The 15262-nt window shown below is 37.4% G+C and overlaps 1 protein-coding gene and 1 long non-coding RNA gene across 2 annotated transcripts; one reads left to right on the forward strand and one right to left on the reverse strand.

Annotated features, from left to right (window-relative positions):
- Nucleotides 1–281: 281 nt before the first annotated feature.
- Nucleotides 282–1508, forward strand: LOC140811278 (BURP domain protein USPL1-like). The gene is made up of 2 exons (XM_073169145.1): nucleotides 282–463; nucleotides 569–1508. The coding sequence occupies exons 1-2, from the start codon at nucleotides 407–409 to the stop codon at nucleotides 1367–1369; spliced, it is 858 nt and encodes a 285-aa protein (XP_073025246.1). The 5' UTR covers nucleotides 282–406; the 3' UTR covers nucleotides 1370–1508.
- Nucleotides 1509–2974: 1466 nt separating this feature from the next.
- Nucleotides 2975–14568, reverse strand: LOC140811285 (uncharacterized). The gene is made up of 3 exons (XR_012113444.1): nucleotides 14505–14568; nucleotides 13768–14450; nucleotides 2975–3095 (listed from the first exon to the last, which is right to left on the reverse strand). It is a non-coding gene; the product is annotated as an uncharacterized lncRNA (long non-coding RNA).
- Nucleotides 14569–15262: the final 694 nt, after the last annotated feature.

Raw genomic sequence — 15262 nt, forward strand, 5'->3', positions numbered from 1 at the left:
ATCATTATTATCTTTACTTTATTATTATTGTTATTAGTATTGAGAACCTCACAATAATAATTTTAGTGTATCAACGTGATAACAAAATTTATTTTCAGTTTTACTTTTGCATAATTTGTTATTAACTTTGAGTCTTTGATAGTGTGGATTTATAAGTAGTCATAATATATGTCCACTTTCTTCCAATTTTTCTCTAATTTATTTTTAGTTGGCTGTATCCATCAACCATTAATATAAGTGGTCAAAAATAACAAAAGAATCAATCTTTAAATTGTAGCTAGCACTCATGTCCTCTTACCACTTGCTCCATATTTTATAGTTGACTATCACGAGAAGACAGCATATCCCTCAATCCAGAATTAACCAAAAGTAAACTACAAAAAGCTTCGAGAAATTGCAGAAGAATATGGCTTCCCAGATCGGTTCCCCCGTCTTCCTCCTGTATTCCCTGTTTTCGCTTAAGGTAATAAATAAATCATGATAATACATAGATTTTTTCATGGTTGATTCTCGAATTTCAGGCCAAATTCTTAACTGTTTCACGAATTTTACTGAAACCCTTTTGCAGTGCTGTCTCCAGTTATCCGAAGCACACGTGAAGATTTTCCCCAGACATGTTCCTGTTGATCCCATGAAAGCTGCGACCGATCATGGAGATGGCCATCTTCGATTACGGGCTGAAAATCCAGGCCTGGATCCTGAGATGAACGTGTTTTTTCATCACAATGATCTCGTCGTCGGGAACAGGATACCCATCTATTTTCCCAGGAAAAACCCGTCTGCGTCTCCCCGTTTTCTTTCCAGGGAGGAATCCCTCTCCATCCCTTTCACCACATCCCAATTCCCCAAACTTCTCGAATTTTTCTCGTTCCCATCGGAATCCAAACAAGCCAAAGCCATGAAGATGACGCTTCACCACTGTGAAGCTAAGCCGATCAAAGGAGAGACCAAAATCTGCGCCACCTCTCTAGAATCCCTGTTGGAATTCGTTCAATCCGTGTTCGGGACCGGTTTGAAGTTCAAGGTATTGAATACCGATTACCTGAATGAATCGATCTCAACTTTGCAAAACTACACGGTCCATGAAGACCCGTCAGTGATTCCGGCTTCAGAACTGGTGTCATGCCACAGATTGCCGTACCCATACGCGGTTTTCTACTGCCATGCTCAGGTGGGAGACAACGTGGTTTACAAAGCCTTGATGGAAGGGGACGACGGCGGAAGAGTGGAAGCTGCGGCGATTTGCCATATGGATACCTCGGAGTGGGATCCCAAGCACGCCGGGTTTCGAGTTCTGAAAACTCGGCCGGGGGCGGATCCTGTGTGCCATTTCTTCCCGGTCGATAGTCTTGTATTTATTCCGATGTGAAGTTAGTCTTTGGACGAGTTATTATATCCCCAGATGTGTTTAAACTTTTACAAGTGAATAATTGATATAAAAAAAGCCCATGAGTTTAAGAAATATCTCAACTATTATTGAAGCTTACGACACAATAAATTGGAAATTGATCATTTGGGCTTCTATTTATGATAAAAGAGCTGCGTCACATCTTAACCAATGATAACATATTTGTAATATGTGGGTTAATGAGATCCTACTTATGTGAGTACTACCCTCACTTCATTTCAACGGGTAACATTTTGACACACATACAATTTCAAAAAAAAAAAAGTGGGTTCTATAAATGCATGAGTAAATCTTGGTCATCCATCTTATCACGAGGACAATGCTCACATGAATAGGATGAAATAAACCGTAATGAGTATGATGGTATATTTGCAGAGTATGTATGTGGACAAAGGATTAAGAAGAACAAAAGTTTGCTTTAATTCAAGAAAAAAAGAGTATTCAATCAAACAACTCTACTAGATTATTTTTTAGGTTGCGCATTTCTGGAAGGTTTTTATTCCTTGGGGTGGACAAATCTGTTTTTAGGGTAAATGATTGCATTTCGATGGAAAACTTTGATTTAGAAGGAAATATTTGATTTGGGAAATGATTCGAAGAATTTTGAACTTATTTAAAAGAGTATGTCTCTTGTGAGACGGTTTCACGAATTTTTATATGTGAGACATGTCAACCCTACCGATATTCACAATAAATACTCTTAGCATAAAAACTAATACTTTTTCATGAATGACCCAAATAAGAGATTCGACCCACGAAATTGATCTGTAAGACCGTCTCAATAGAGATTTTGTGTATTTCAAATTACTTTGAATTTTATGTTGCACTTGTATGGAAATTATATTTGATTTGGAAAGAGAAATTTGAAATCGCATATAATTATGGTATATCTCAAAGAGTAAGTCTCTTGTGAGACTGTCTCATGAATTTTTATCTGTGAGACGGGTCAACCCTACCGATATTTACAATAAAAAGTAATACTCTTAGTATAAAAAGTAATAATTTTTCATGGATGACCCAAATAAGATATTCGACCCACAAAATTGATCTGTGAGACCGTTTCACAAAAGGTTTTATATGTTTCAAATCCATCAAAATTATAATTACATCTACATTAATAAGCAAAAGGTCTATTTGAAATTTATTTAACATAAATTCATCTATGTAATTGAATAATCATGAAATTCATATCTTCGAACCTCTCAATCTAAGGGCCCGTTTGGTATAAGAAGATACAATTAAAAAAAGGCTTTTTTTTTTTTTTTTAAAAAGTGCTTTTTATTTTTAACTTGTTTGGATGGGCTTCTAGTGCTTAAAAAAGCACTTATTTAAGTTGAAATTAGAGCTTCTTTAAAAGCCCTATTTTAGAGCTTTTTCCACTAGCTTTTTCAATAATCTAAAAAAAACATTAACCAGTAGCCTCCTCTCAATCTTTTCTCCATTCTTCTACAAGGTACAATTTTTTTTTCCGTCGAGATTTTTGTTCGTTCATTTTTTTCTGCTTTCTTTTTGTTGCAGAATCTACACTCCCTATTGTTTTTTTATATTTTATTTTTTGAATATAGAATGTATTCGAAGTTAGCTCCTAAACGAGGATTATCAAATCCAAGTCAATTACCTAGATATACGATTGAGACTGTTGAACCTAGATTTGTTGCTGATGGGAATAATAAGACGGATTGGACTGCTCAGAATACCGAAATATTTTTAAAAATTTGTGAGGAAGAAATTGAATCCGGCAATAAGCCTACCAAACATTTAAACAAAACGGGATACACAAATTTAGTTTCAAAATTTCATGAGAGAACAAGACTTTCTTTGAATCAAAAACAATTCAAAAATAAATGGGATTCTATGAGAAAATATTTTGCACTGTGGGCACAATTTATTGGAAATAATGAGACTGGCCTTGGTTGGGATCATAACAAGATGATTGTGCAAGCTGATAATAGTTGGTGGGAGGATAAGATTAAGGTACATAATTTATATACTACATTTTAAATTTTTAATCAATTATTTTTATTTATTTTTTGTTTCGTTGCAAATTACAGGAAAATCCCGAGTATGCAAAGTTTAGATTGAGGGGACCCAAGAATTTAGATTTATTGGAAAAGATATTTAAAGGTTTCATAGCAACTGGCTATGCTGCAATAGCTGTCACGCCCCGGGCGGGGGTTGGTTGACACCGGCGTTGCTCTCAAATATTCATTCGAAAACAACAAGCCTCAGAAGTACAGAATTTCAGAAACCCGTCTTTTATTCATAATAATCATTGTCTATTACAACTCAATGACAAATGTTTTACAGCGGAAATGTAAAACCATAAAATTACATTGTCTGAACATATGCAGCGGAAAATAAAACATAAATCAGAACTAAGAACAACGATCTTCATCACCAGCCCCAAAACTGACGTTGCTCCTCTTCTTCTATCAACTCTTCCTCGTTCTTATCTGAGATGGGTTTGGTGGATGAGTGATATGATTGTCACTCAGTAAGCAGGGGCGGGAATAACTCCCAGTTTTCGAAATCGTTTTCAACAGAAACACAAATACAATAATAGACAGAGAACTCTTGTTTTCAGAACAGTAATCAGAATTCAGGAATTACAGAACAGAATTCAGAATTAGTAAGCACTGAGCACGTTAGTGAATTTCATGGCTAAACTGATATCAGTCTCCTATATGTTCTCTCCTCTAAGGGGTGAGGCCAGAATCAGAATCAGAATCAAAATTCAGAAATGTTCAGAATATATATTCCTACCATTAGTTCACTAGGGAGTTTCAGTGCTTCAAAATCATATATCAGAAATCATACAGAAACTGAACTTTAAAACAGAATTATCAAACGGATTTCAAGATATTTACATATAAGCCCACTTACTGTAATTTGCTAAAAGTATTTCGGTTGAAATCTGAAGTCTGCTTGTTCTTGCTACTGGTTTCTGCTGCTCGAAAATCAGCACTCTCTTAGCTCAAATATTTCAAGTGACAACTCAAGATTTTGGTAAACCAATTCAGGTGTTTGAGGGTGATATTTATAGGCAATGTTTCTGACTGTTAGACTCTCAATTAATGGCCATAATCTGACATTAACAGCCTTTATTCCATGTTAATGCTTCAGTTACAAGTCTAAGCTGGATCAGTAACTGTCTGCTGGAATCTTGCGCTGCTGAATTCTTCTGCTACTGGATTCTATATGCTGGAATTCTGTCTGCTGGAATTGTGTCTGCTGGAAAAATATCATCCTCTGAATTATTGACTGCTGCTGGAATTGTTAGCTTCTACTGAAATTTTCCATTGCTACTGAATAATGCTGCTGGAAATTCGGGTTCTCACATCCCTCCCTCCTTATGAAAAGTTTCGTCCTCGAAACTTGGCTATACTTGATCTTCAAAGAGATAGGGATATTGTGTTCGCATCTTTTCTTCCAACTCCCAAGTAGCTTCTCTTTCGGTGTGGTTGGACAATTGTACCTTGACATATGGAATAGTTCGTCGCCTCAGTACTTGGTCTTTGTGATCCACAATTCGAATCGGAATCTCTTCATATTTCAGCTCTTCATTTAGATTACTCTCCGCCAGAAGTGGTCCAGCTTCCAGTATGTGACTTGGATCAGGAATATATCTCCTCAGCTGCGAGACGTGGAATACATTATGAATTCTTGACATGTCGGGTGGAAGTGCTAATCTATAAGCAAGCGTTCCCACTTTCTCAAGAATTTCAAATGGTCCGACGTATCTAGGATTCAATTTCCCAGTCTTATTGAATCGGATTACACCCTTCATGGGTGACACTTTCACATATGCCTTCTCTCCAACTTCGAATTCAACAGGTCTTCTTTTCAAGTCAGCCCAACTTTTCTGTCGATCTTGTGCAGCTTTTAGTCGCTCTTTGATCATAGCAACTTTATCCACTGTTTCTTGGATCAGTTCAGGTCCAACGATGGCTTTTTCTCCTACTTCATCCCAATACAGTGGTGATCGACATTTTCGTCCATACAGAGCTTCGTATGGTGCCATTTCAATGCTGCTGTGGTAACTATTATTGTATGCGAACTCGATTAAGGGCAGATGTTCGCTCCAATTACCACTGAAGTCCAAGGCACATGCTCTCAGCATATCTTCTAGAGTTTGTATTGTCCTCTCAGTTTGGCCATCAGTTTGCGGATGGTAGGCCGTGCTAAGAGTAACCTTAGTCCCCATAGCTTGTTGAAAGCTCTTCCAAAATCGAGATGTAAATCTAGGATCTCTGTCTGACAGTATGCTAGCTGGAACTCCATGCAATCGTACGATCTCATTCATGTACAATGTGGCTAGCTTATCCAAATTATAATTCATGCGGACAGGTAAGAAATGTGCAGATTTTGTGAGTCTATCCACGATTACCCATATTCCGTCATGACTTTGTCTCGACTTTGGTAAACCAACTACAAAATCCATGGAAATATGTTCCCATTTCCATTCCAGGATTTCTAATGGTTGAAGAAGTCCACCAGGTCTTTGGTGCTCTGCCTTGACTTGCTGACACACGTGACACTTGGAAACAAATATTGCCACGTCTTTCTTCATTCCAATCCACCAAAAAATTTTCTTCAAATCTCTGTACATCTTGGTACTGCCCGGATGGACTGAAAATTTCGACTTATGTGCCTCAGACATTACTTCTTGTCGAAGATTATCGATGTCTGGTACGCACAATCGTCCTTTCATCCACAATGTTCCTTTGTTATCCGTCTCGAAATCTGGTGATTTCCGTTCTTTAACTTGCTCTTTTAGTTTCACCAAAGCGGGATCTCTATCTTGACTCATCTTGATTGTCTCTCGAAGACATGGTTGTGCTGAAAGTGATGTCAGGATCACCTTACTCATATTCTTTCGACTTAAAGCATCTGCTACTTTGTTGGCTTTGCCTGGATGGTAGCTTATTGTCAAGTCGTAATCCTTCATGAGTTCGATCCATCGTCTTTGTCTCATATTTAGTTCCTTTTGAGTGAACAAATATTTGAGACTTTGATGATCGGTGAAAATCTCACACTTGGCTCCATAAAGATAGTGTCTCCAAATCTTTAGTGTGAACACCACTGCAGCTAATTCAAGGTCATGTGTTGGGTAATTCTGTTCATACGGCTTCAACTGTCTTGACGCGTATGCAATCACCCTTCCCTCTTGCATGAGTACACATCCTAAACCTTCTTTGGATGCATCACTATAGACGGTGTAGTCCTTACCTTCCATAGGTAATACTAGCACTGGTGTGGATGTAAGCTTCTTCTTCAAGGTCTCGAAGCTTTGCTCACATTTTTCACTCCATTGAAATTTAGAGTTCTTCTGTGTGAGCTTGGTGAGGGGTATGGCTATTGAGGAAAATCCTTCAACAAATTTTCGGTAATAGCCTGCTAGTCCCAAGAAACTTCGTACTTCTGTCACATTCTTTGGTGTAGGCCAATCCGAGATTGCCTCCACTTTCTTAGGGTCCACAGATACTCCTGCTGCTGATATTATGTGTCCCAAGAATGCGACACTCTCTAGCCAGAATTCGCATTTCTTGAACTTGGCGTATAGTTCCTTTTCTCTCAACTTCTGTAGGGTGAGATGAAGATGTTCTTCGTGGTCTTCTTCACTTGACGAATATACTAGAATATCGTCGATGAATACCACAACAAACTTGTCTAGAAATGGTTTAAACACTCTGTTCATGAGATCCATGAATACTGCCGGAGCGTTTGTTAATCCAAACGGCATCACTGTGAACTCATAGTGTCCATACCTTGTTCTGAAGGCTGTCTTCGGAATGTCGTCTGTCTTGACCTTGAGTTGGTGATAGCCTAACCTTAAGTCGAGCTTGGAAAAGACTGAAGCTCCTTTGAGTTGGTCAAACAAGTCATCTATCCTTGGAAGCGGATACTTGTTTTTGATTGTGATCTTGTTCAGCTCTCGGTAGTCGATACACATCCTCATGCTTCCGTCCTTCTTCTTTACAAATAGGACAGGAGCTCCCCACGGAGACGCGCTTGGTCGAATCTGCTTCTTATCCAACAACTCTTGAAGTTGCTCTTTGAGTTCTTTCAACTCTGCTGGGGCCATTCGGTATGGTGCTTTTGAGATTGGTGTAGCATTGGGCATTAAGTTAATCTCAAATTCCACTTCGCGATCGGGAAGTTCGCCCGGGAGTTCTTCAGGAAAGACATCCGGGAATTCTTGTACAACTGGAATCTCTTCTAGCGTAAGTGCGGTTTCTTTCTTTACCTCGCTTAACATAGCTAGGTAAACTTCTTCTCCACTTTTCATGGCTTTCCAAGTTTGAGAAGCAGAAAGAAGAGTCTTTCGTTCTTTGGTCTTGCCATGGAATAAAATTTTCTCTTGGTGTGGAGCTTGGATGGTTACCGTCTTTCCATGACAGTCTACTAAGACATGATTCTTGGCTAACCAATCCATTCCAAGAATTACGTCGAATTCCACCATGTTTAGTTGAATCAGGTTTGCCTTGAATTTCTGATCTTCTATGAGAACATTAATATCCCGATATAGAGTGCGAGTTTCTAAAATTCGATTTGGAGGAGTGGCTACTTTATATGGTTCTTCTAAGTTATCAGGTTTAGCTCCTAACCTTTTGGCAAATCTTTTAGACATGAATGAATGCGTAGCACCACAATCAAATAACACATAGGCAGGTATATTATTGATCAGAATGGTACCGGCTACGACATCATTTGAGTTGTCCGCCTCTTCTTGAGTGATAGCATAGACTCGAGCATTTGGCTTGTTCTCCCTAGTCTTGTTTGGAGGTGTTCCTCCTGCTGGTCCGTTCCTTGGATCTGGAAGAGGACATTGAGCAATGCGATGGTCCATCTTTCCACAACGGAAACAAGCTCCAGAATTCCTACGACATTCACCAGTGTGTGTGAATCCGCAAGTTTGGCACTTGACTCCTTCTTTGTTTGATTGAGAAGAAGTGGTTCCTTTGGATGGAGTACTGGTAAATTGGTTGCTCGAAAACTTAGGCCTCTTGAATTGCTGGCCCGATTGGTACTGGCTTGGCTGAGGACGTTTGAGTTTGTTCTCGCCTTCACGCCTCTTGATGTCATTCTCAGCCCTGATGGCGGCTCCCATCAATTCATCAAAACTATTGGGCTCGATAACGGCAAGGGCAGATTGAATACGGCTGTTCAATCCCTTCTTGAAGCGATGCATATTCAAGGCCTCGTCTCCCATTATGGTTGGGGAGTAAGTTCCCAATGAGTGGAACTTGGATGAATACTCCACCACTGTCATGTTTGGTTCTTGAACCAAGCTTTCAAATTCTGACAGCTTTTGCACTCGAACTGCTGTCGGAAAGTACTGCCTCGGGAATGCCTCTCGGAACCTTTGCCAAGTGATAGGTCCCGTCTCTATCATAGCTGGTGAGGCTCCTTCCCACCATTTGGCAGCTTTATCCACAAGGAAGGGTGTAATCACCTCTACTCTGACCCTTTGGGGAACCTCAAGTAGTCGAAGATGGTTTTCAACCTCTTTCATTCAATTCTGTCCGACATCTGGATCGGTGCTTCCATCGAAGTTAGGGACTCTTGCTCTTCGGAGAGCCTCATAATGTTGCTTAGTCCCATTTTGAGCAGGAGGTGGTGGTGGTGGCTGGTTAGCATTGGGGTTCACCAACCCTTGTAACGTGGTTGCCACAATCGTGGCTATCGCCATTTAATCCACTTGGCTGAGGCCAACTGCTGGTGGCTGTTGTTGTTGTTGTTCATTCTCATCGTTGCGGTTGTTGTTACGGTTGTTGTAACGAGGATTGCGGTTGTTTCTAACTGGGCGTCCGTCCATTTCCTACAATTAAGAGAGTTCTAAGGTTGATAACAGAATAGAGACTAAACAAAAGAATCACAAGGATTGAGTAATTGCTCCAAAAATTAAATATGAACCAATGGATAGAAATAATCTCTTATTGATTCCTCAAGAAAGTGCAATTACAAATGAACTTTGAAAATGAAATAGAAATTTAAATGGGACAAGTGTCACAGGGCTACTACTAATGTTCTAATCTATCACTTCTCCCAAATCTAAATCCATATGATCCTCTTCAACTTCCTCTTCGGGATCCTCCTCGGGTTCATCTTAATAATTGGCTATTATTGCTTCGAGATGTTCAATATGCCCATGCAGAACCGCATTCTGGTCGCTAAGAACTTCAACAGTATCTTGCAACTCTTGAATTTGAGCATCAGTATGTTCTCTATACTGATTATGTTGGTGTACGAGTTGGTGATTCTGATCCTTGAGTATTTGGATCTTGTCAAGTAGTGTGTCACGTAACTCGATGAATTCCACCACAGTCTCTTGGGAGGTCTCGAACTCTTCTTGAGTCTTCCTATGTCTCTCTTCTGCTTCATGCAGATAGTGAGCATAACGTTGAACATCACCCTCTAAGTGTTCTGCTCGACGCTCCAATTCATCTTTGTCCAACTCTAGACAATAGTTATGTTGCTTGAGTTTCTCTAGCTTCCTTTCTAGGCTCTTAACGTAGCTACTTTGGTCAGCCATATCCTACATCCAACACATGAGGGTAAAGGTTCAGAATTGATATCAAGAATATGGATTAAGTTATAGTCAAGTACTGGAATGAATAGAATCAGTAAGCCTATAACATTCAATAGCAGAAAATAGCTCCAAAATTTTCGGTCTCAGAATGGCGTGAAAAATTTACTGAAAATCCTTGACATCAAGAACATGAATGGTACCAAGTTTGGTGTAAAAATACTAAGCCAATCGTTCTAGCTTAGGTTCTCCTCGTCGAGAGCTTTCCAACGCCTACTTTTAATGGTAAAAATTCCTCCTGGATCAAAAGTTATGGCCGTTTGAAGTTTGCGCGAAAAACACCTCAACTTCTATGCCATTTTGCGAGGTCTACTGCATTTGCTTGCTGGAATACACTGTCTACTGCAATTCTGATGCTTCTGCAATCAGTCTGCTGCTTTTCCAGCATTGTCTGCTACATTCCGAGTCTACTGACTCAGTCTCCTGCATTCAGACCTACTGGTTTCCTTCTACTGGTTCTGGGTTCGGCTACTGGTTTCAATCTACTGGTTCTCCTCGTCGAGAGCTTTCCAACGCCTACTTTTAATGGTAAAAATTCCTCCTGGATCAAAAGTTATGGCCGTTTGAAGTTTGCGCGAAAAACACCTCAACTTCTATGCCATTTTGCGAGGTCTACTGCATTTGCTTGCTGGAATACACTGTCTACTGCAATTCTGATGCTTCTGCAATCAGTCTGCTGCTTTTCCAGCATTGTCTGCTACATTCCGAGTCTACTGACTCAGTCTCCTGCATTCAGACCTACTGGTTTCCTTCTACTGGTTCTGGGTTCGGCTACTGGTTTCAATCTACTGGTTCTGGTTTCATCTACTGGTTTTGGCCTACTGAATTTTTTTATTTATTTATTTATTTATTTTTATTTTTTTTTTTTACTCGTTTCAGTAGTCTATTACAGTAGGTTATTTTCAGTTGTCTATTTTAGTAACCTTCAGAACTTATTCTCAGAAGTCTATAAGAACTTATTATTTCTAGTTCCTCCTCCCCAGATTATGAAACCCGGTTCTGCTCTGATACCACTTCAATGTCACGCCCCGGGACGGGGGTTGGTTGACACCGGCGTTGCTCTCAAATATTCATTCGAAAACAACAAGCCTCAGAAGTACAGAATTTCAGAAACCCGTCTTTTATTCATAATAATCATTGTCTGTTACAACTCAATGACAAATGTTTTACAGCGGAAATGTAAAACCATAAAATTACATTGTCTGAACATATGCAGCGGAAAATAAAACATAAATCAGAACTAAGAACAACGATCTTCATCAACAGCCCCAAAACTGACGTTGCTCCTCTTCTTCTATCAACTCTTCCTCGTTCTTATCTGAGATGGGTTTGGTGGGTGAGTGATACGATTGTCACTCAGTAAGCAGGGGCGGGAATAACTCCCAGTTTTCGAAATCGTTTTCAACAGAAACACAAATACAATAATATACAGAGAACTCTTGTTTTCAGAACAGTAATCAGAATTCAGGAATTACAGAACAGAATTCAAAATTAGTAAGCACTGAGCACGTTAGTGAATTTCATGGCTAAACTGATATCAGTCCCCTATATGTTCTCTCCTCTAAGGGGTGAGGCCAGAATCAGAATCAGAATCAGAATTCAGAAATGTTCAGAATATATATTCCTACCATTAGTTCACTAGGGAGTTTCAGTGCTTCAAAATCATATATCAGAAATCATACAGAAACTGAACTTTAAAACAGAATTATCAAACGGATTTCAAGATATTTACATATAAGCCCACTTACTGTAATTTGCTAAAAGTATTTCGGTTGAAATCTGAAGTCTGCTTGTTCTTGCTACTGGTTTCTGCTGCTCGAAAATCAGCACTCTCTTAGCTCAAATATTTCAAGTGACAACTCAAGATTTTGGTAAACCAATTCAGGTGTTTGAGGGTGATATTTATAGGCAATGTTTCTGACTGTTAGACTCTCAATTAATGGTCATAATCTGTCATTAACAGTCTTTATTCCATGTTAATGCTTCAGTTACAAGTCTAAGCTGGATCAGTACTGTCTGCTGGAATCTTGCGCTGCTGAATTCTTCTGCTGCTGGATTCTATATGCTGGAATTCTGTCTGCTGGAATTGTGTCTGCTGGAAAAATATCATCCTCTAAATTATTGACTGCTGCTGGAATTGTTAGCTTCTACTGAAATTTTCCATTGCTACTGAATAATGCTGCTGGAAATTCGGGTTCTCACAATAGCACCATCAGAGGATCAACCAATTCATAATAATTTCAACGATGATACAAATTATTGGGATGTTCAGTTAGATGGAGAGTTTCAAAGTGATGTTTATATTAATGTTGAAAGCCACGAATTTATGGAAAACTCAACAATGGGAGCTGACAACTCTATGCATCAAAAGAAGAGAAAAAGAAGGGAGAGTGGGGAAAAAAGAGGTCTCATTGCCACTAGGTTAGCCGATCAACTTGATCGTGTCCTTCAAAAATTTGAGACTCAAAAGTCTATACACGAAACACCAAAAGATGATCCATGTAGAATTGAAAATTGTCTGGAGGTTCTTCGTAATTTACCTTGTATGATGGTTGACAGTGAGCAATTCTTCATAGTTACTAGAGTTTTGGGTAAAAAGCATAATAGACAAACATTTATCGGATTGAAGGACTCGGAACTGCAGCTTGGTCGGGCAAAGACATTCACTAAAGATGATTTGAAGCGTTATTAACATGAGTTATGTTTTTAGGAAAAATACTTGAATAATGCACTTGTTTTTTTTCTTTTATTGATTAATGAGTCAATTTTACTAAGTAGTATGTTTAAATTTTTAATACAATAATCTAAAACTTTCAATGTTTATTGTTTTTTTATTATTTATCTTTATTCATATATTTTCACAGGATGTCTTCGAGTTCAGGCTCCACTATATCAGATAACTCTGATGCATCAAGTGATTCCGACATTTCCGTTGATTCTATTAGAAATACACATGTCTCTAAGAAAAGAATGGTTTTATTATCCTTGTGTGGTGTTACGAATTATGTTTTGAAATATATTGTTAAAGAAAAATGTAGAACATCGTGGTTATCAGGGTCTCAATGGGTGGCAGAGATATTGAATGGTAATGAGACACGATGCTTTGAAATGTTTAGAATGAGGAAACATGTTTTTTATAAACTATGTGACGATCTACTCCAAAAATATAGCTTACAGCCAACAAAAGTAGTTGATATCTATGAAAATGTTGGATTATTTTTGTACACGATGGGTCAACCTGCTTCAGTTAGAAATGTTCAAGTGCGTTTTCAACACTCAGGGGAAACTGTTTCAAGACAGTTTCACAGCGTTTTAGAGTCCATATGGAAGTTGTCGAGAGATATCATCAAACCTATCGATCTTAATTTTACAGATGTCCCTGAATATATTAAGAATGACAAAAGATATTGGCCTTATTTTAAAGATTGTATAGGGGCTATTGATGGCACACATATATGCATTCGTGTTCCGCCTAGCAAGCAAATAGATTTCATTGGAAGAAAAGGGTATACTTCAACAAATGTTATGGTTGTATGCGACTTCGACATGTGCTTTACTTTTGTATGGGCTGGTTGGGAAGGTTCTGCTCATGATTCTAAAATTTTTAAAGAGGCTATGCGCAGAGAGAGATTGCATTTTCCACTCCCACCCGAAGGTTTGATATTAATATATCTTATATGTTTTTTTAAATAATTGTTAGATAAATATTTACACTTTAACTCTTATTTTTTGCAGGTAAATATTATTTAGTTGATGCAGGTTATCCTACTTTCAAAGGTTTTATGGGACCGTATAAAGATACTAGATATCATTTATCTCAATTTCGATTGGCTCCAAAGTTCAGATCAAAAAACGAAGTATTTAATTAGCATCATTCCAGTTTAAGGACGGTTATTGAAAGAACATTTGGAGTGTGCAAAGCACGATGGAAGGTATTACAAAATATGCTCACATTTTGTCTAGATACTCAATTTAAAATTATAGTGTCATGTTTTGCTTTACACAATTTCATAAGGCGATATGATGCGGCTGGAGATATTCTTGAACAACTCGAAAATATTGATGATTTACAAGAAATCGAGCAAGATGGTGAAAATGCTTATGTCCATGACAGAGGTACGAGATGGCAAGAGCCAACACAAGAAAATATTACGGAAATGAAAGAATTGAGAGATGACATAAGAAATTCACTGCCAATACAAGGTCGACATTGAACTATTAGTTTTTATTTAAATAAATTAAAGTAGAATGTAAACATTAACCATTGTTATTAACAATTGTTTTTATGGTTTTTAAGATTTCAATATTTTATTGTTTTGGTATGGATTTAATTATTTATATTTATACATCACATTTGTTTAGAAATCCGTTATAAAATATATATATAAATTAATGAGTTAAAAAAGCACTTTAATGATATGTATCCAAACACATTTATTAATTTAAAAAGTGCTTTTTATCTATTAATCCAAACACAATATTAACACAACTTTTACTTAAAAAAACACTTTTAAAAGCCAACTTAAAAAAATACTTTTTTAATCAAAAAACTTTTGATACCAAACGGGCTCTAAGTACACCCTTACATAAATTAACAAATTATATATTTGAAAATCACCAAATATCCAAGAAAAATGGTTAACAGTACTTGTCCTCTTAAAACTTATGAATGATATCACATATTTGATGAATTTAAAAGTTTTTTTTAACTATAATTTAATACATACAATGCAGTTATTTTTAAGTTAAACTTCAAAATATCTGTATGATTAATTCACTTTTTGTCAAGTCTTATTTGGAATGTTTGTTGATGCAAATGAATGAAATTATTGTAAAAAGAACTAAATTACTTGTCGTAAATGTTTGTTAAAAATACGAAATTACAAATAATAATTTCGCAGAGTTGAGAAAAGTCGAGGTAAGAGTTTAATTCTTTGTCTTTAAATATCATGCTTCTGAAAAATACCGGATAACTTCTTCTGGTAGAAGTAGTATTACAAATCATAAGATGTTTAAACTAAAAGATGTTATGAAACTGGTATAGTGCAAAAAGAAATGCCAATTTTCAGTTTAATCCGTTTGTAACATCGATGCATTTTAATACATATAAAAAAACTTGGAGAAGAATGAATATTTTTTAATAACAAATCAATTAATGATATCAAATAATACTATTGATTGGTTGCATTATGTTGAACAATGATGAATGTAACTATTAAAAAAAAAACTTTTAGGAATTTATATAAAATAAAATTACAATCAGT

This window comes from Primulina eburnea, chromosome 1 (genome assembly GCF_022965805.1).
Source record: "Primulina eburnea isolate SZY01 chromosome 1, ASM2296580v1, whole genome shotgun sequence".
Taxonomy (NCBI): Eukaryota; Viridiplantae; Streptophyta; class Magnoliopsida; order Lamiales; family Gesneriaceae; genus Primulina; species Primulina eburnea.